General features: G+C 41.6%; 1 protein-coding gene across 2 annotated transcripts; it reads left to right on the forward strand.

The window, feature by feature from the left end:
- The first annotated feature begins 49 nt into the window (after nucleotides 1-49).
- LOC110488283 (protein disulfide-isomerase A3) lies at nucleotides 50-22,343 on the forward strand. 2 transcript variants are annotated; one of them, XM_021560448.3, is made up of 14 exons: nucleotides 53-363; nucleotides 2,575-2,653; nucleotides 8,217-8,334; nucleotides 8,409-8,516; nucleotides 13,059-13,188; nucleotides 13,405-13,518; nucleotides 13,850-13,975; nucleotides 16,277-16,459; nucleotides 16,711-16,819; nucleotides 18,645-18,773; nucleotides 19,572-19,651; nucleotides 19,781-19,838; nucleotides 20,864-20,959; nucleotides 21,321-22,343. In XM_021560448.3, exons 1-13 carry the CDS (start codon nucleotides 203-205, stop codon nucleotides 20,951-20,953), a joined length of 1,485 nt encoding a protein of 494 aa, XP_021416123.1. In that variant the 5' UTR covers nucleotides 53-202; the 3' UTR covers nucleotides 20,954-20,959; nucleotides 21,321-22,343. The 2 variants fall into 2 exon arrangements, with proteins under 2 accessions (XP_036827358.1, XP_021416123.1); XM_036971463.2 differs by having other exon boundaries at nucleotides 50-363; nucleotides 20,864-22,343.
- Nucleotides 22,344-22,348: the final 5 nt, after the last annotated feature.

Below are 22,348 nucleotides of genomic sequence, written 5' to 3' on the forward strand. Positions count from 1 at the left end.
TCAATGTATGTCCTCCTCGACCAATGACAAGGTCATTTTCCGGCATATTCTGTTTATATCCCACCTCTCAATTGTCTACTCTGTCGCGTTTTTCCGGAGAGGAGCCGGCAGGTGACAGTGAGGGTCTTCTTTACAGCATAGGTGCCAATTTATGTTTCTGTATTTAATTTGAAGATTTTGTTCACCTGAATTATTTAGAAATATGGCTTCCTTTTTGTCGGTCATCCCTCCTTTCTTGTTATCGGTTCTCATATTTTCTGGAGCGGTAGTCGCACGGGGTGATGTGCTCGAGTTAGGGGACGCAGATTTCGATTACCTGGCAGCGGAGCACGAGACCATGCTAGTGAAATTCTACGCTCCATGGTGAGAGAAAATACAAATGAAACATTATTTGATGTCAATCCATTGTAATTTCTACACATGTAATGATAGTGACTTATCGGCTAGGCAACTGTTAGTCATCCATCAGCTAATGTTAGCTAGCTACAGTAGTTATATTCTCAGTATCGGCCATCATCTGCCAAACTGTTGGCAACTAGCTTGCAGTTGGCCATATTTGCAAACAGTATTTGAGCAGTGGCCGTGGGTAAAATCACTGGGAAGTCGAGCCCCCCCCCCCCCCCCCCCCAAAAAAAAAATGACAACCTGTTGGGACAATTGCGTTTGTTTGCTCCATAAACCTGGTTAGTGAAGTCTACAAAGCGTATTGCATGTAGAGTATCATACAGTTATATAACCTACAGCATGGCCAAGCAAGTTAATGTTTCCGACATTTTCTGACAACCAAACAACTAACGTTATTGATTTAGAACCACACAGAGTTACCGCAAGTCGCAAAGAAAACAGGAGCTGCACCCACAATTAGAGCGCGGTTTCAACTTCAACATATCATCTCTGCTTAGTCTAATACAGTGACATCTAAAAGATACCAAAAACGATTTAGTCTCTATTCAACATTAGCTAAATATGATGTGGCTGTCTATGGTTCTGATTTAAGTGTGCGTTCGATTTGTAGATATCTGCTAATGCCATCCTCCTTTTTCATGTTGGCTAAACGCGATCACTTTCTCATACAGTACACACTTATTTATTTTGTTTTCCTACTAGGCTACCTGTCTAAAATGCTTGCTCGCTAGCCTAACTTCCATTCATGGGCAACGTTAGCTAGCCTAGTTAACATTAACCTTCTACATTTAGCTATATTGAACTTTCATCCTCTCAGGCCAGGGGAACAACAATGTTTGACTTTTGGTTGGATCAGAATCACCATTTATAAGCATTGGCCAGTACAGAATTAAGTAAAACCACAAGTCCAAATCCCTATCTCCATCCATGGCTAATTTAGAAAAATTGCCAATGTTAAGTTGAGCTCGCTCAGTTTAGCTCAATGCTGATTGGCAAATTTTTCCTCTTTTTTGTCAAGGGGAGGCCAGATGCTTGATGGCTTCTGTTGGGGTTCGTTTCCTTGTTCCTTGTCAATCATTGGCTCATTGGTGAAATTAGCATTATGACAATATCTTTAATTAAATCATTCAAAACCTTTATTAATGCAATTGCAGACCAGAAGTTGACAACAGGAACATAACGCATGTTTCCAAGTAAGTTCTGCATCAAAGAAAAGGTCCCATGTTATTTTATTAAACCCGAAGTCCAGCCCTAGTGATGTCACTGCCTACGTTATTATCTTTTACTCACTCATGAGACCAAAACCATGCCTACTCAACACTAAAACTCTTATTTATGTAACTATGTAAAAGCTGAGCAGTAAATGTTCAAGTTGATTTATAGTGGAATGTCTGACTAATCTCTTATCTCTTACACTCCCCTGCAGAGTTCTGTCTTCACAGTCACACATTTCTCAGAGGGGTCTCTTTTATAAAAGGCAAAGACCAGAAAACAACTATGGAACAATACTAAACCTCTATAATGAATATATTGTTAATCTGTAGTCTATGACCCTATAAATGTAAGGAGGGCGGGGTCTTATAACCCCTCCCCTTCTATTAATACAACATAAGCATAATCAATTATTATAATACATCGAACATTTGGTACAGCCCCTATCATGACCCCTAGGTGAACCTCTAACACTTCCCTTGCCTTTAATGCTACAGGCGGCAACAATGTCATACTTGTTTGAACCAGACATAATCAGATGGCCTACACATAGAGAGACAGAGTGGTGCTGTTTCAATCGCTCGGATGCTTTCGATACATTCAGCCTCTTGCAAATTTAAGGAAAATTATGAAACACAGACAGACGATAGATAAATGATTTTACGTTTTTAAACATTTTTCTTTGTACTTTTTTTGGGGGAAGCCTGGCTTCCCTTGGCATCCATGAATACACGTCACTGTATTTGAGGCTGAGCTATTGATATTATTCTTCAAAATTGGCTTACCTTGGTGAGGAAGATTTCTTTTAAACCCCAATTTGCTTATGCCTTTTACAGGTATAACACATTTCTACCCACACATAACTATGTTATCAATTGCATTGCCTGTTTCTTGATTCTGATTCTGTTCCTTGTGTTATATCTACCTTAATCTGCTGTATGTTTATTTGCTCTTCAGGTGTGGACATTGTAAGAAACTAGCCCCAGATTTTGAGACCGCAGCCACTCGACTGAAGGGGACAGTTCCACTTGCTAAGGTACTTATGAATGCATAATAATGCATAACAAAATGACCAGGTGTTTGAACTCTTGTCGTCATCCAGGGTTACACAATGTTAATTGGTAGTTGCATGCCCTGCATGGCCCACTCTCACTGCACCGGCATAGTGTAAACTTTGTTTACAGAATGACAGCACAAACCATCATTCTGTTACCAAATTTGCATCTGACCTGTTCGTCAAGTGTTTTTGTAGTGCCTCCCGAGTGGCGCAGTAGTCTAAGGCACTGCATCGTAGTGCTAGCTGTGCCACTGGAGATTCTGGGTTCGAGCCCAGGCTCTGTCGCAGCCGGCCGCAACCGAGAGGCCCATGGGGCGGCGCTCAATTGGCCCAGCGTCGTCCGGGTTAGGGAGGGTCATCACGCACTAGCGACTCCTGTGGCGGGCCGGATGCAGTACGCTCTGAAACGGTCGCCAGGTGTACGGTGTCAAGAAGCAGTGCGGCTTGGTTGGGTTGTGTTTCGGAGGACGCATGGCTCTCAACCTTCGCCTCTCCTGAGTCTGTAGATGAGGCAAGACTGTAACTACTACCAATTGGATACCACGAAATTGGGGAGATAAAAGGGGTGAAAAATACCACACAAAAAAGTGTTTTTGTAAAATTCTCTGTGGAAGTTAAGTGTACCTTGTGCACAGAAGCAGTGCGGTATGGTTTATTTAACTTCGCAAATAATTGTTTTTTTTTGGCATACATTTTAAAGTAAAAAATCTGCGTCGCCCCACGGACCTCCCGGTCGCGGCCGGTTACGACAGAGCCTGGGCGCGAACCCAGGGACTCTGATGGCACAGCTGGCGCTGCAGTACAGTATGCTCAGTCAGATTATATGCAACGCAGGACACGCTAGATAATATCTAGTAATATCATCAACCATGTGTAGTTAACTAGTGGTTATGATTGATTGTTTTTTATAAGATAAGTTTAATGCTAGCTAGCAACTTACCTTGGCTTACTGCTTACTGCACCTTGGCTTACTGCGTAACAGGCAGTCTCCTTGTGGAGTGCAACGAGAGAGAGGCAGGTCGTTATTGTGTTGGACTCGTTAACTGCAATGTTGCAAGATTGGGTCCCCCGAGCTGACAAGGTGAAAATCTGTCGTTCTGCTCCTGAACAAGGCAGTTAACCCACCGTTCCTAGGCCGTCATTGAAAATAAGAATGTGTTCTTAACTGAATTGCCTAGTTAAATAAAGGTATAAATAAAAAAATCGTCGCCCAAAAATACAGACTTCCGATTGTTATGAAAACTTGAAATCGGCCCTAATTAATCGGCCATTTCGATTAATCGGTCGACCTCTAGTTTTAATAAACTACCCAACAATACAACATGCCAGGCACGGGGACAAAGCCCAAAACAAACACGTATACAAAACACAGGGATGTAACCCAAAAAAAAAGCGAGGTTAAACCTCTAATAAATACACGGGACGAGACCCGTAATGACCATACACGGAATAGCGGAGCCTGTGAGTTCAATAAGACTTTATTACAAAGTAATGTAAGTCGAGCTTGTTCGTGAAGGAACTCCCTTTCCAGCCTTGGCACACACTTTTTTTTATACAGGGTTCATCCTTACGCCACACACATCGTAACTCCTCTTTATGTTAATGTTTCATCCACCATTGTCTTTTTGCCTTGCACTAATTTGAGTTTGGTTTCATATTAGGGCATAGAAACAGAGCCATAGCAATGGTACAAAAATAAACAGACATGCCCACTCCCCAGACAGGTGCATGTCTAATGGTGCCTAATGACCTAGACACACATTTAGAGTAGACTTATCCTGCTGACTACTACGAAATGTGTAATGGGCACATATGTACTGGAAAATGTGTAATTGTACTCACAAGACCAACGGACATGGGAATAATAACTGACCAAGACAATGGTGAACAACGGGCACAATTTATACAATTACTAATCAGGGGAAATGGAGCCAGGTGTGCGTAATGAGACAGTTCAGTGACGCCTCTAGGCCGGTAACGTACAGTAGACCTCCGTAACCGGTGCATGGAATCAGCAACGGTACGGGGGGGATCCGTGACAATTTGAGGTGAAACGGCTAATGTACTTTGTTAGGGTTGGGCGATATGGCCTGAAAATCACAACGCTTTTCTTTCAAACTTATACATGATATACAGTGCATTCGAAAAGTATTCAGACCTTGATTTTGTTTCTCCACATCTTTGTTCCATTACAGCCTTATTCTAAAATTCTAGTGTTTTTTCCCCCCTCATCAATCCACACACAATACCGCATAATGACAAAGCAAAAACAATTTTTTAGAAATGTTAGCTAATTTGTTTAAAAAAATGTCAACTGGAAATATACCATTTATATAAGTATTCAGATCCTTTACTCTGTACTTTGTTGAAGCACTTTTGGCAACGATTACAGCATTAAGTCATCTTTGGTATGACGCTACAAACTTGGCACACCTGTATTTGGGGAGTTTCTCCCATTCTTCTCTGCAGATCCTCTCAAGCTCTGTCAGGTTGGATGGGAAGCATTGCTGCACAGCTATTTTCAGGTCTCTCCAGAGATGTCCGATCGGGTTCAAGTCTGGGCTCTGGTTGGGCCACTCAAAGACATTCAAAGACTTGTCCCGAAGCCACTCCTGCATTGTCTTGGCTGTGTGCTTAGGGTCATTGTCCTGTTGGAAGGTGAACCTTTGCCCCAGTCTGAGGTCCTGAGTGCTCTGGAGCAGGTTTTCATCAAGGATCTCTCTGTACTTTGCTCTGTTAATCTTTTCCTTGATCCTGACTAGTTCCCCAGTCCCTACTGCTGAAAAACATCCCTACAGCATGATGCTGCCACCACCATTCTTCACCGTAGGGATGGTGCCAGGTTTCCTCTAGGCGTGACGCTTGGCATTCAGGCCAAAGAGTTCCGTTTTGGTTTCATCAGACCAGAGAATCTTGTTTCTTATGGTCTGAGAGTTTATGGGTCTTTTGGCAAATTCCAAGCAGGCTGTCATGTGTATTTTACTGAGGAGTGGCTTCCATCTGGCCACTCTACCATAAAGGCCTAATTGGTGGATTGCTGCAGAGATGGTTGTCCTACTGGAAGTTTCTCCCATCTCCACTGAGGAACTCTAGAGTACTTTCAAAGTGACCATCAGGTTATTGGTCACCTCCCTGACCTAGGCCCTTCTCCCCTGATTGTACAGTTTGGCCGGCGGCCAGCTCTAGGAGGAGTCTTGGTGGTTCCAAACTTCTTCCATTTAAGAATGATGGAGGCCACTGTGTTCTTGGGGACCTTCAATGCTGCAAATGTTTTGGTACCCTTCCCCAGATCTGTGCCTCGACACAATCCTGTCTCGGAGCTCTGATGACAATTCCTTCGACCTCGTGGCTTGTTTTTTGCTCTGAGATGCACTGTCAGCTGTGGGACCTCATATAGACAGGTGTGTGCCTTTCCAAATCATGTCCAATCAGTTGAATTTACCACAGGTGGACTCCAAGTTGGAGACATATGTCATGGATGATCAATGGAAACAGGATGCACTCAATTTCATGTCTCATAGCAAAGGGTCTGAATACTTATGTAAATTAGGTGTTTCTACCAACCTGTTTTTTCTTTGTCATTATGGGGTATTGTGTGTAGATTGAGTTTTAAAAAAAAATCTGCTTAGAATAAGGCTGTAACATAACAACATGCGGAAAAAGTCAAGGGGTCTGAATACTTTCTGAATTCACTCTCTCCAAAATAATTAAATGAATTGTGAAGTTATACCTAGGCTAAATATAAGCCTTACACAACCATAATACCCACTAATCTTTTAATTAGTCTGTCAAAATAGTTTAACCTGTTTTTTTTTTCTTATCACTGATCTGGCTTTCAAGTCTGTATGAAAAATGCCCTTTTTTTGTTACAAGTTTAACTAGAACCATGCATAATGCACATTCACTACTGATGGGTTCTGACTTGTGGGTTCTGCCTTCTGACTTATTCATGTCACTGAGGGAGAGAGGGGAATGTATAACGTTTACATTCTGTCAGGATATGTTATTGTTAGCCATAAGGGATCCTATGAGAGGAGAAGAGAGAGTCTGGTACAGGTCAACATGACAGCCGTGAGTTGGGGGAGGAGTGAGGAATTTGGGCAGAGTTCAGGTTAGATGAAGTGAGGAAGAACATATATCACTAATGTTCTGGATAGCAACAGATAGCAACAGAACAATTGGCTGTTCAGATGTGTGGGGAGGGGCTCAGCATAGGAGAAAGGGTTCAATACCTGTGCTTGTGTGAATATGTTATTTGTCTTATGCAGCTGTATGACCCAGTGGGTGAAAACACTTGGTTTAAGATTTCTAAGCCTCCGTGAGTGTTTTACTCTTTATTTAGAACCTAACACTTTTAATGACAAACTTCTTGTAGCAGGCATTAGGCTTTAGAAAATTCACACAGGTCTCATCAACAATCTCTCAAGCCCATGTGCTAGTGATTAGCCAGCTAATCTTTATATTTCAAGTTTAGCCAACTTGGATCTTTTTGCTAGCTAACAAGGTTGAACACCCTTCTGTCCATCTCCAACTGTTTGAACAGCATGTTAGCCTGTCCACTTTGTTCAGATGTTGATCAAGTAGCCTACCTTATTTCTCAGATTGAGAACGAGGTGTCAATTCCTTATATAATTGTGTTTTATGCTATGAAACATGTATAAAACAAAAACGAGACAGCTAGTATAACAGTCTTTGGCAAAAATGCTGCTAGAGGTACGTGGGTACCCCCATTGTCACGCACAACAAACTGAGCATTCATGTTCCAGAATCAATGTTCATTGATACTCTCGTTTTAGTAATGTCTGTTCTGTGTGCAATTTGAGTATTTGAGACATAAAAAGGGTATCGTTAGAGAAGTTGACTTCTCCTCTATTACAGTAATGTCTCAATGTGTTTTAGTGTCCATATGACCCATTCTGTTGGACCAAAACTCAAATGCAAATAGCGAGTTGAAACCGCTTGACATAGAGGAAGATGTGATCTCATCTGGGTTGTCGTGAGAGGCAGGGGGATGGGCTTGGTGTGTGTGTGTGTGTGTAAACCGTAGAGGAAGAGACGAAGCGATAGGTTTCACTCTTGATAAAATCTGTCCAAAATAAGGCCAATGCGTTTCCATGGGCTTATTTTGGACCTAAGCTTGTCGCCTGCCTTCCCGCCTTTGGGACAACTACTCCCATTGTAAGGGCGGAGACATGCATCTTGTCATTATATACTGATCTCTGGTGTAAATGGGAAGGTTCACACAGTACAGAGGGGCGAAGGAGACGAGACCAAAAATACAACATGAGAACAAGCAGACATAAAAATATTTTACAAAATACAGGCATTTGGAATATCGTGCAAAAACATAAATTAGAATTAATCGATATATTGCTCAGCCCTATATTGCCTCTATCATCTCCATTTCATTATCTTTCTCCCTACTTTTCTCACAAATGTAGCTTTCTATCATATGTTTCTATCCCTTTCTCTCTCCTCTTGCATTCCCTCTTTCTCTCTCTTCCTCCCTCCTTCCCTATCATCTCAATCTCTCACCCCTCAGGTGGACTGCACAGCGAGCCCAGACACATGTGGGCGTTTTGGGGTCACAGGGTACCCCACGCTCAAGATCTTCAGAAACGGAGAAGATGCCTCGTCCTATGACGGGCCACGCTCCGCAGGTGTGTGGTTTGAATGTTGTTACAGTACACTAATCATGTTAGGCCTACTAATGAATTTGTCTGCATACACACAGATGGCATTGTCCACTTCATGAAGAAGCAGGCTGGACCCAACTCTGTTACCCTGCGTAGGGAAGCAGATCTCGAGGCCTTTGTCAACCACTTTGACGCCAGTGTAGTGGGTAAGTCGTCCTCTAGAAGAGGATAGTTACCTGGATTTAACTGGTTAGTTTTTCATGTTAAGAGCGGGTGTTCTTAATGTTTTGTATACTCGGTGTATATGCATTAGAGCTGGGCAATATGGCTTAAATCATATCTCGATTTTCTTTCCCCAAACTTATGAGCATGTCACGATATAAATCTCCATTAAAAAAAAATCTCAAAATAAATCTGATCAAGTGTTATTTGTCACATGCGCCGAATACAACAGATGTAGTAGACCTTACAGTGAAATGCTTACATACAAGCCCTTAACCAACAATGCAATAAGCTTTGTTGTACACTTTTTTAAAGATCAAATACACTTCATTTCAAACACTCTGCAATAATGTAATGAATTCAGGGCGCATGAAATTAGTCTAAATATATGCCACAATAATTTGATTATTTTATCAAAATAGTTTAACCTGCTTTTTAGCAATAATCACTGATCTGCTTTCAAGTCTGTCTATGAAAATGCCCTTTTTGTTACAAATTTAACTAAAACCATGCATAATTCACATTCACTAATAGTGACTAACTTCTTGTAGCAGGCATTATAAACAATCTGTCAAGCACAAGCCCACATGCTGGTGAGTAGCCAGCTAATCTTTATTTCAAATTTAGCCAACTTGGATCTATTTGCTTGCTAACAAGGCAGAACAGTTGAATTGTTCTAAACACACCTTTCTCCAATTGTTTGAACAGTATGCTAGCTTGTCCACTTTTTTGTTGATGTTGAAATCAAGTGGCCTACCTTATTTCTCAGTATGAGAACAAGTTGCCAATTCCTTATGTCATTGTGTTTTATGCTTATTGCACATTTATAAAACACAGACTAGACAGCTAGTATAACAATCTTTGGCAAAAATGCTGCCGCAATATTTGAGCATTCATTTTCCAGAATCAGTGTTTCCTGTTACGCCTGTTTTTAGTAATGTCTGCTTTGTGTGCAATTTGAGTAGTTGAGACATTAAAAAGGGTATCGTTCGACAGGTTAACTTCTCTATTACAATAAAATTATGTCTCAAATGTGTTTCTCCATATGACCCATTCTGTTGGACCAAACCTCAAATGCAAATATCGAGTTGAAACCGCTTTTCAGAAAGGAAGAAGTGATCTCTCAACTGTGTGTGTGTGTGTGTGTGTGTGTGTAAACAGAGAGGAAGAGATGTAGCGAGAACATCTCGCTAAAATCTGTCCAAAATAAGCCCAAAGCATTTCTCTGGGTTTTTTTGTCCCTAAGCTTGTCTCCTGCCTTCCCGCCTTTGGAACAACGACTCCCGTTGTTAGGGAAGAGACGTGAGCATCTCGTCATTATATTCAGAGCTCTGGTGTAAATGGGAAGGTGCACAGAAGGAGTGAAGGAGACGAGACCAAAAAGACATGAGAACAAGCGGACATAAACTCATATAAATACAAAAAAGATTATCGCGATAGAGGCATTTGGAATATTGCACAAAACATCAATTCAAATTAATCGAATTCATTCAATATATAGCCCAGACCTAATATGCATATTCATCTCCATTTCAGCACCAACTGGTAGATTTAAAAATACTCTGATCTTGTAGGTAAAAAAATAAAAATGATTTAACAAGGCAAGTCAGATAAGAACAAACTCTTATTTACAATGATGGCCTACTCCGGCCAAACCTGGATGATGCTGGGCCAATGATGGGTGTCCCAATCACGCCCGGGTGCGATACAGCCTGGATTAGGGCTTTACAAAAAATGTTGGCCCACAACCCCATTTTGAAAATTCTCTCTACCCAAATGTGTGAAATGATGTAATTAACAGATTTTTACTTTATTTGGGGCGATGGCAGTCAATTGCAAATTAGTCTGACATAATGTCTCTTATCTCAACACCACTAATGAGATGGGTGTACTTGATGCATGTCGCGTCGGAGCTTCTCAAAGTCAGGGTTCATGGTCGACAGTGCGCACCTCATCTCTGCTGTCACATCCAACCTGGATCAATATTTGGTTTTAAATGCAGACGAGAACACAGAATCCAGCATCACACAGATATGAGCTGGCAAAGGGTAGCCTACAATGAGTTTTATGGTGCTTGCAAGACAACTGGGAACTCTGAAAAATATGAGGTCCACTTTGGGTTGGAAATTGGAGCTCTAGAAAGAGGCCTGAGTTCCCGAGTTGGATGACCGTTCAAAACTACTTTTCCCAGTCGGAGCTTGTTTCTTTCCGGAGTTCCCTTTTGTCTTGAACGCACTGAAGTCAGAAGACATTGATTTCAGAGTTCCAAGTTCCCAGTTGATTTTAACGCGGCATTAATGCTCAGAGGGAGACGACAGGGTATTCCCTTTGAATCAGGAACCAAAACTCCTCTGTAGTGACCCGTGAATCCATTTGGTCACATGAAAAGCTTGATCAGCTGTTCGATTTCATTTACTGGCATGTCAACTGAACCAGAATCACAGTCAAACGGATTGTGTGGGACACTTACTGATGCTGTCCTGTTATTTTCTTCAGAAAGTCAACCAAGTTCATTCTGAATGACAACAGTTCCTCTCTCAATGTGAAAAGTCTTTCCAACACTCCCCCCTCGATAACCACCAAGCCTCGGTGTGTGATCGAACATTGTCATGCTCTGATCCCATATCTCCACATAGTTTTGCAAACAGGCGTGCGTGCGCACAGTGGATGTGTTTTGATGTAGTTTACATTTGAAGTTACCTGCTGCGGTATACCGTATCGAGTTCTGTGCTAAGCTCTTTTGCCGCCAGTTGCTTTCAGTGTATCATAAAATGCCTCCATATGACAGACACATTCATAACTAGAGGGCAGAGGCCTGCCTGCCATCCTGTGATAGATGGAGCCCCATCTCTGCAAAAGCCCACCATTTGAATCCCAAATGGAATCAGTTTTTTTTGTCAATATAGCCAGGCAGCACACTGAACATCGCCTATGTTGTTTTATGCTCGGGAATCGTGAGACAACAATATATCCTCGCGCATAGCATCCCCCGACTTGTATAGCGAACCAATGTCCATGAATGGGCATCTTGGCCCTCACAGTTAACGGCCGTTTGGAGAGCACATTGTTTACACCATATCAATTGCTGCCAGTAATATCAAAGTCTCTGCAAGTGTGTGGTTTCATAGCGTAGCCATTTATTGTGAGAATGATTTCAAGTTCAACCTGTTCCAATGATCTACGGGTGCTCACGTTGAATTTGATCTTTTAGATTTGAATAATTGTCATTTAGAATGTATTTAAAAAAATTATTTATAGAACAATAGTCCTATAAATCTACCCTTACTAATGGAATTGTATGACAACGGTCTAGTTCGTCGTGAACCGTGCTCCAGGTTTAACCTGCTGTGTGTGGTCAGAGTTCCATAATGATTTAAATATGCTACATGTCCCAAATTATTGCTCAACATTCGCCTAATATGATCCCCTAATGCTAGCGACCCTCGGGAACAACTACACAGGCGTGAAAGAAAGGTAAACGGTAAGAAAGAGAAACGGAATGAGATGATGCAAAATGTCAGCTACAAATTGAAGAAAACAAGTGGCAGTTCTAAATGTATGTGTTTAATACTGATGGTGGCTGCCGACAGTGGCTAATATTAAACATGATACAAATTGTCACATATGCTTCCATATGACTGGTTTCATATTCGTCTCTAGGGATCATAAGGAAAAATGATCTAAAACGTGTATTTACAATCTTCTCCAAATGGATTACTCATTTACCTAGCTCTTATCTGTAGCTCTTATCCATTTAGAAATTACAGTGCATGGAGAATGCTGTTATTTCTATCGGGGGAAAATTAAAGTAGAACCGGTAAATTCGCTCAACCTTATTCATAATTTCCTCGCGTGTAACGGTGGTGGAATTATGAGGGAATAAAGTCCAGGTCAGAATACGGTGTATCTGTACACTCCTCCGCCACACCTTCATTACTTAGATCTCCACCCCGAACAAATAGCAGGTGAATAGGGCTGTTTCTCGCCATGTATATAATAGTGTGGATAATAATCTACCTCATAGTGTGGAAATGTGTTTATAAAACAAAGGAAAATCACCTGTTTTACTGCACCTTTTTCTCCATTGGCTGCAACTCCCCAATGGGCTCGGGAGGCGAAGGTCGAGTCATGTCCACTGCCTGCCACAAGTAGTCGCTAGAGCGCAATGAGCCAAGTAAAACCCATCATGGCCAAACCCTTCCCTAACCCGAACGAAGCTGGGCCAATTGTGCGCCGCGCTATGGGACTCCAGGGTTGTGATACAGCCCTGGATCGAACCAGGGTCTGTAGTGACGCATCTAGCACTGCGATGCAGTGCCTTAGACCGCTGCGCCACTCAGGAGCCCCCTGCGCTGCCCCTTTAACTGGCTCCCTGAGTCTGTACATTTCACATTGGTTATAAATGATTTCATGTCCACTGCTCTGAAAAGCTTGTGAGAGGTGAATACAACATGATGGAAGCCAACACACTCGATGTGTTGGAGAGGGCTAATGTACTTTCTCTCCATACTTCTTTCTTCCCTCAGGATTTTTTTCTGGGCCTGACAGTGGTCAGCTGGCAGAGTTTCTGAAGGCGGCCAGCGTCATGAGGGAGCACTTCCGCTTCGCCCACACCATCGACATGACCCTGGGCCTCAAACACGGGGTGGACACTGAGTGAGAGCAAGGGAGAGGGAGGATAGGGTAGGGGTAGAGGGAGGGAGGGATAGGGAGAGAATGGGAAGAAGTGAGCGTGATCAAGATAACCCTGTAGAGTTCAATCAGGTTTCTTAGTGCGGGGCTAGAGCAAAATTGTGTACATCCAGGAATGGATTGAGAAACACTGCTATGGTGTGACCAAACGACTACATTATTTTCTCCGTGTCTCTCCAGGCGTGTTCTGCTGTTCAGACCCCCAAGACTGAGTAGTAAGTTTGAGGAGAGCGTGCTGCGCTTCACTGAGACGATCACCACCCACACACTGCGGCGCTTCATCAGAGACAACATGTAAGACTACTACTCCAATGTCTGTGTTACTTTAATGTCTCTTTTTTTCTGCATCTCTTTCTAACACTTTCTCCCTATCATATCCCTATTCGTCTTTTCATTTACATTTTTTTTTACAGGTTAGTCATTTAGCTGACGCTTTTCTCCAGAGCGACTTACAGGAGCAATTAGGGTTAATTGCCTTGCTCAAGGGCACATTGAGAAATGTTTCACCAAGTCGGCTTGAGGATTCGAACCAGCGACCTTTCGGTTACTGGCCGAATGCTCTTAACCTCTACCTCTACTTGACTGTCTAACATTGTTGGTCTCCCTTTTTACTGTTTTTGGTCAGTTTTGGAATGTGCCCCCATCTGACCAATGAGAACAGAGATAAGCTGAAGGGGCAGGACTTGTTGACTGCGTACTATGATTTGGACTACCTGCAGAACCCCAAAGGCACCAACTATTGGAGGAACAGGTTGGTACCATAACACTTTAAACCAGTGATTCTCAATTGATGGGTCACGGGTGTCGAAGTAAAAAAAAATAAAGTATCACCCCCCCAAAAAAAATCTACGTTTTTTTATATATATATAGAGCTACTAGCAGTGCTTTTTTAGCCGATTTGGTTGATTTTGCAGTCGGGCTCAAACCAGTGAGTTTATCATCAAGAATATGTTTAATGGAATTATTTACAATGAAAGGGTGGGACTATTGTCATATAATTACTACATTTATTGTCAATATAGCTACCAAAAAAAAGTTTTACAGGTTGCATTTCCGTTTAAAAAAATTGCAATGTGAATATTGGGTCCCGACAACCTGGTTCAATTTTGGTTTTTGAGGCAAAACCTGTTGAACCACTGCTTTAAAACACTCAAATTAGATAACCCACAATTAAACTAAACATTGTCTTTTATTTCAGTTCTGTTTTTCATTTGTTACTGAAATCCTATTTGGTACATTTTTGCTAATTTATTTAAAAAACGCAATATACCATTTACATAAGTATTCAGACCCTTTACTCAGTACTTTGTTGAAGCACCTTTGGCAGTGATTACAGCCTTGAGTCTTCTTGGGTATGACGCTACAAACTTGGCACACCTGTATTTGGGGAGTTTCTCCCATTCTTCTCTAGATCCTCTCAAGCTCAGGTTGGATGGGGAGTGTTTCTGCACAGCTATTTTCAGGTCTCACCAGAGATGTCCGATCGGATTCAAGTCCGGGCTCTGGCTGGGCAAATCAAGGACTTGTCCTGATGCCACTCCTGCGTTGTCTTGGCTGTATGCTTAGGATCGTTGTCCTGTTGGAAGGTGAACCTTCGCCCCAGTCTGAGGTCTTGAGTGCTCTGGAGCAGATCTCTCTGTATGTTGCTCCGTTCATCTTTGCTTCGATCCTGACTAGTCTCCCAGTCCCTGCCACTGAAAAACATCCCCACAGCATGATGCCGCTCCCCATGCTTCACCGTAGGGATGGTGCCTGGTTTCCTCCAGACATGACGCTTGGCAATCAGACCAGAGAGTCTCGTTTGCCTTTTGGCAAAGACCAAGCGGGCTGTCATGTGCCTTTTACTGAGGAGTGGCTTCCGTCTGGCCACTCTACCATAAAGGCCTGATTGGTGGAGTGCTGCAGAGATATTTGTCCTTCTGGAAGATTCTCCCATCTCCACAGAAGAACTCTGGAGCTCTGTCAGTGACCATTGGGTTCTTAGTCACCTCCCTGACCAAGGCCATTCTCCCCCATTTGCTCAGTTTGGCTGGGCAGCCAGTTCTAGGAAGAGTCTTTGTGGTTCCAAACTTCTTCCATTTAAGAATGATGGAGGCCACTGTGTTCTTGGGGACCTTAAATGTTGCAGAAATGTTTTGGTACCCTTCCCCAGATCTGTGCCTCGACACAATCCTGTCTCGGAGCTCTACGGACAATTCCTTCAACCTCATTCCTTGGTTTTTGCTCTGTCAACTGTGGGACCTTATATAGACAGGTGTGTGCCTTTCCTAATCATGTCCAATCAATTGAATTTACCACAGGTGGACTCCAATCAAGTTGTAGAAACATCTCAAGGATGATCAATGGAAACAGGATACACCTGCTCTCAATTTTGTGTCTCATAGCAAAGGGTCTGAATACTTATGTAAATAAGGTATTTCTGTTTTTTAACATTTTTAATACATTTGAAAACATTTCTACCAACCTGTTTTCACTTTGTCATTATGGGGTGTTGTGTGTAGATTGATGAGGATTTTTTTTTAAAGAAGCATTTTTTGAATACGGCTGCAACGTAACAAAATGTGGAAAAAGTGAAGGGGTCTGAATACTTTCCGAAGGCACTGTATTATTTCCTGTGGTGGTCCTCACGAGAGCAATTTTCATCATAGCGCTTGATGGTTTTTGCAAATAAAGAAAAACTCTTGAATGAGTAGGTGTGTCCAAACTTTTGACTGGTACTGTATCTCTTATGTGTTAACTCAAAATGACACAGTGACTAGGTTCCAGTTGAACAACGTTTACTTCACCGTATTACCACAGTACATAGTTGCCATCACACTCAGGCCAGGTCCATCTCCAGTGAGACTCCTGCGCAGGTGTATAAATAATAGAAATATAGGGATACTTAAAACATGAACTTAACATTATGTATGTATATTCACTTAGATTATTTATTTTGATTTAGATATTATCCTTCAAACAATACATGTAATATCTGAGCCCCAAATATTGTATGGTATATTAAGTCACTTGCCATTATTATTGTTTAATGTCTTTCATTCTCTCTCCTCAGGGTGATGAAGGTGGGTTCTCAGTTTGCGTCCCAGGGCCTGAGTTTTGCCGTGGCCAATCGCAGGGACTTTGTGGATGAACTGGAGGAGGAGTTTGGTCTGGGGTCGTCGGACGGAGGAGATCTACCCTTCGTAACCATCAGAACACAACAGGGATTCAAGTACACCATGAGGGAGGAGTTCACGTGAGTTACAGGCATAGAACCTCAACTAAGTCCTAACTTCTGAGCTCTACCACATATAACCCTACTACCCTAATTTTAACCATGAGAACATGGTTGTGAGTTACAGAAATATCAGACCCCTATCCACAGACAATCTCTCATCCTTACCCAAACTCGAACCATCATCTAACATTAATAACCCTTATCAAAGACGGCGATGTGGGTTGGATAATGCCATAGGTTCAACAATAAATAATTATTCTATTTAACAGGCGAGATGGGAAGTCCCTGGAAAGATTCCTGGAGGATTACTTTGCTGGACGACTAAAACGTTACATCAAGTCGGAGCCCATCCCTGAGAAAAACAAAGGCCCCGTCAAGGTGTGTGTGTGTCTGTGTCTGTGTGTGTCTGTGCATTTCTATGTTATTATTGTTATTATTCAATACTCAATCACAGTACATTTGTGTTTCTGATTTTGTTAATTCTCATGCCAATTCACACATGTACGGCTGAAGTCGCAAGTTTACATGCCTCTTAGTCAAATACATTTAAACTCAGTTTTTCACAATTCCTGACATTTAATCCTAGTAAAAATTCCCTGTCTTAGGTCAGTTAGGATCACCACTTTATTTTAAGAATGTGAAATGTCAGAATAATAGTAGAGTGATTTATTTCAGCTTTTATTTCTTTCATCACATTCCCAGTGGGTCAGAAGTTTACATACACTCAATTAGTATTTGGTAGCATTGCCTTTAAATTGTTTTACTTGGGTCAAACATTTCGGGTAGCCTTCCACAAGCTTTCCACAATAAATTGGGTGAATTTTAGCCCATTTTTCCTGACAGAGCTGGTGTAACTGAGTCAGGTCTGTAGGCCTCCTTGCTCGCACACGCTTTTTCAGTTCTGCCCACACATTTTCTATGGGATTGAGGTCAGGGCTTTGTGATGGCCACTGCAATACCTTGACTTTGTTGTCCTTAAGCCATTTTGCCACAACTTTGGAAGTATGCTTGGGGTCATTGTCCATTTGGAAGACCCATTTGCGACCAAACTTTAACTTCCTGATTGATGTCTTTTAGATGTTGCTTCAATATATCCACATAATTTTCCATCCTCATGATGCCATCTATTTTGTGAAGTGCACCAGTCCCTCCTGCAGCAAAGCACCCCCACAACATGATGCTGCCACTCCCGTGCTTCACGGTTGGGAAGGTGTTTTTCAGCAAGCCTCCCCCTTTTTCCTCCAAACATAAGGATGGCCATGATGGCCAAACAGTTCTATTTTTGTTTCATCAGACCAGAGGACATTTCTCCAAAAAGTATGATCTTTGTCCCCATGTGCAATTGCAAACCTTAGTCTGCCGGTTTTGGAGCAGTGGCTTTTTCCTTGCTGAGCGGCCTTTCATTTTTATGTCGATATAGGACCTGTTTTACTGTGGATATAGATACATTTGTACCTGTTTCCTCCAGCATCTTCACAAGGTCCTTTGCTGTTGTTCTATAATTGATTTGCACTTTTTGCACCACAGTACGTTCATCTCTAGGAGACAGAACACATCTCCTTCCTGAGTGGTCCCATGGGGGTTTATACTTTCATACTATTGTTTATACAGATGAACGTGGTACCTTCAGGCGTTTGGAAATTGCTCCCAAGGATGAACCAGACTTGTGGAGATCTTTTTTTCTGAGGTCTTGGCTGATTTCCTTTGATTTTCCCATGATGTCAAGTAAAGAGGCACTGAGTTTGAAGGTAGGCCTTGAAATACACATCCACAGGTACACCTCCAATTGACTTAAATGACATCAGTTAGCCTATAGCTTCTAAAGCCATGCCATCATTTTCTGGAATTTTCCAAGCTGTTTAAAGGCACAGTCAACTTAGTGTATGTAAACTTCTGACCCACTAGAATTGTGATACAGTGAATGATAAGTGAAATAATCTGTCTGTAAACAATTGTTGGAAAAATGACTTGTCATGCACAACTATCTACTTTGTGTCATGCACAAAGTAGATAGTTTGTTAACCAGAAATTTGTGGTTGAAAAACGAGTTTTAATTACTCCAACCTAAGTGTATGTAAACTTCTGACATCAACTGTAAGTAAGCATTTCACGGAAACGGTCGACACCTGTTGTATTTGGCGCATGTGACAAATAGTTTGATTTTAATTATTTTCTCTGGGTTTGTGTGTGCGCCCTCTCGCAGGTAGTGGTAGCGGAGTCATTTGAGGAGATTGTGAATGACCCGGAGAAGGACGTGCTGATTGAGTTCTATGCCCCCTGGTGTGGTCACTGTAAGAGCCTGGAGCCCAAGTACAAGGAGTTGGCAGAACAGGTGAGCAAGACTACACACGCACTCATACAGACTCACCAATGCCACATTTAAATGATTTAAAACGGTTAAATTCTGGATTTTTTAAAATTTTATTTATTTACTGCCCCGTTCACGATTATGGCTTTCCTCAGAACATTTGTGGGCCATTGAAAATTGTAATATGTCAAATTAAGGAAAGAGCTAAAGCCAAGTTAAGCCCTTTGTTCTCACTGAGTACGTTTATATGCACAGTAATAATTCAATATTAAACTGATTCTGGCAGTAGGCAGATCATGCAAAAGTCATGTAAACACCTTACTCTGCTTATCTTCATCGGCGTCAGGTCAAAATCGAAGTAAGCATACGCCGATTAAAACACCTGGTTTTCTGAGCAATCTTTCTAATTATTAGAACATGTAAACACCTTAATCGGCATTCCAGCGGTGTATTTAATCTGCACCGGTGGCGCAAGCCTCCCTCTTTAGCGTGAAAGAAGTGAGTTTGGAACAACCACATTTCTGTGTCTTAGAAAAAGTTTTCACATGCAAACTTTATATATCCGAACTCCGAATCAAATATACTTCCCAAAAATAACACTGTGGTAGAACGTTTATTTTGATTGCAGATTTTGTGCGTTTATCAAAATCCGATCAGGGGGCCTGAGTTCAGATGTGTCCATGTAAAAAGGATTATTAGGGAAATCGTTCTTCTTGTGAAGCATATAAAGGTTTCAATCAAACTATTATATTAGTCGGACTAGCCACATTATTGTGTGCATGCAACCCTAGTCATTGGTTGATTCTCCTGTTTTCTTCTCAGCTCTACTCTGACCCTAATATTGTAATTGCCAAGATGGACGCCACAGCCAATGATGTTCCACAAGGCTTTGATGTGCAAGGGTGAGACGTCACATTTCATCCCCTGGTTGTCCTTTCCCGTCTATCAGGACTCACTTATCTTTCTATTTATTTTTCCCGTGTTTCTGGTCATTCATTGTGTTTCTCTCTCTCGCTTTTATTGTTCTGTAGGTTTCCCACCATCTACTTTGCTCAGGCAGGCAAGAAGGACCAGCCCAAGCGATATGAGGTGAAGTGTCCTTACACTGTTAATACCATTTTACACAAGCAGACACAAACTAGTCATATACCAGTGTTTCCTCTATATTCAGTTAGCAGCAACCTGCCACTCCAAAAAAATCATATATAGAGATTATATACAAAAGTATGTGGACAACCCTTCAAATGAGTGAATTCGGCTATTTCAGCCACAGACATGCAATCTCCATAGACAAACATTGGCAGTAGAATGGCCTTACTCAGTGATTTTCAACGCGCACCGTCATATGATGCCACCTTTCCAACAAGTCAGTTTGTTAAATTTCTGCCCTGCTAGAGCTGCCCCGATCAACTGTAAGTGATTTTGTTGTGAAGTGGAAACGTCTAGGAGCAACAACAGCTCAGCCGCAAAGTGGTAGGCCACACAAGCTCACAGAACGGGACAGCCGAAGCGCATAGTGTATAAAAAACATCTGTCCTTGGTTTCAGCACACACTACCCCATCTAACACCTTTGGGATGAATTGGAACACCGACTGTGAGCCAGGCCTAATTGCTGAACATTAGTGCCCGACCTCACGAATGCTCTTGTAGCTGAATAGAAGCAAGTCCCCGCAGCAATGTTCCAACATCTAGTGGAAAGACTTCCAATAATAGTGGAGGCTGTTATAGCAACAAAGGGGGACCAATTCCGTATTAATGCTGATGATTTTGGAATGAGATGTTCAACAAACAGGGGTCCACATACTTTTGGTCATGTAGTGTATATATTTCTGCCAAGATGTGCTTATAAAGGGATAGTGTCAGATTGATGTTTTCTACTTACCCAGAGGCAAATTAACTCATGGGTACAATTTTTATGTCTGCGTGCAGTTTGAAGGAAGTTGCTAACTAGTGTTAGCGCAATGACTAGAAGCAATGGCTTGCGAAACTACTTCTACTGCTACCTTTGCCACCACTGCTGAAAAAAATCCTAGGGGAAACTGCATGTATTGATGTATGAAAGATTTTATGTTTGGTTACAAAGGGAGCTTAAAATGTTTTCCTCAAATTCCAGGGAGCCCATGAAGTGAAGGACTTTATCAAGTACTTGAAGAGAGAATCCTCGCACGTTCCTGTTGTCAGCGGAGTGAGAGAAGACCTGTGAACAGAAGTAAGGCGATGGCAGGGGTGTATTATGGAAAATGTAGCTTAAGACCCCTGGAATTACGGTTGTGGATACTCACAACTTCTGCTAAGATTCTTTATTTCTGATGAAATGACACTCTAAAAACCTAAATCTACCAACAGTAATTTTGTTCCTTGAAACAATAGTTTTGAAAGTCACACAATTGACTCTCTAGGAACAGAGCCCCTTGTAATTGTTCAGGAGGAGAAATAACATTTCTACAGAGGAAGAGAAAACAAAGATTGAGGACTGCCAACCTCTAATGTCAAGTGACTTGGAAGGGAGATGAGGCTGATTGTCTTGGCATGAGACTGAACCAAACCTTCCCAATTTACTTTCATTAAAGGACAAAATCAAAATGAACATCAACGGCATCAACTCACCAAGGAGCAGTTTGGTGCAGGTTTGTCATACATCAAATACCATGAGATGAATGGACGTTGTATAATGACACTGTAATAACACATTTGTTTATAGGTCTTGACTTACCACCTGTATGTCAGAACTATAGGTCTTCTTCACCACTATAAGCCATACCATCCATTCCACCAATGATAACCCATCAACACCCCTAGATTGGCAGCTAATATTGAGCACTCTTTTGCATTGGCATTTCACAAAGCAGGAGCAAGGAGGTGGTCAGCTAACCTTGCTTGTGTAAAATAGTCTGAAATAGCTTCATATTAACTAGTTCCAAAAGGTACCCACTGGTCTTTTTATGTGTACTTGAGCTACAGAGTTGGTGTCATTCCACACAGCACCAACAACCAACCAACCGCTCACCACCTATCTGCCTACTGACTGCATACAAAACCCAAAACATCCCCACCCATTCTCCTTTTTTTTTGTCCATGCAAATATCAAATTAACCATTTTGGAAATACTGCAAAGGCAATATTCAGATTAGTGGCAAAAATGACAAGTAGCCACCATGGTCTCCTTGAAAACAAATGTTTTCATTTTATGTTTTTGAATATTCCGTTTTTTATTTATGTTTCTATCATTATATGCCATTTTCCCCTGATTTTTTTTTTTAGAGCAAGTAACTTCTGAAAGGCATGTACAATGTTTGGATTTGACTATGAAGGCCAGATGTGTGTTATTTATCATATTTATTATATAGTATAGGCAATACAGTAATTCACTTTCTGTGTACTGTACATAATGTGTGAACATATTTGCAATCATAATTGTCTCTTTTTTGACAGAGCCTTTTGATTTATTGATGTACATTTTATTTGTTGCAAGAGTTTGGCACTCAGAGGACCCATTATCCTTAGTTTATTTTTGATCCGCTAAGAAATGTTTGTCTTTGGAGTTTTCTCACTTAAAAGATGCTGAAACCATTTAATAAAATGACTGACTTCGATGTGT

This window comes from Oncorhynchus mykiss, chromosome 30 (assembly GCF_057628025.1).
Source record: "Oncorhynchus mykiss isolate SJ-2025 chromosome 30, ASM5762802v1, whole genome shotgun sequence".
Classification (NCBI taxonomy): Eukaryota; Metazoa; Chordata; class Actinopteri; order Salmoniformes; family Salmonidae; genus Oncorhynchus; species Oncorhynchus mykiss.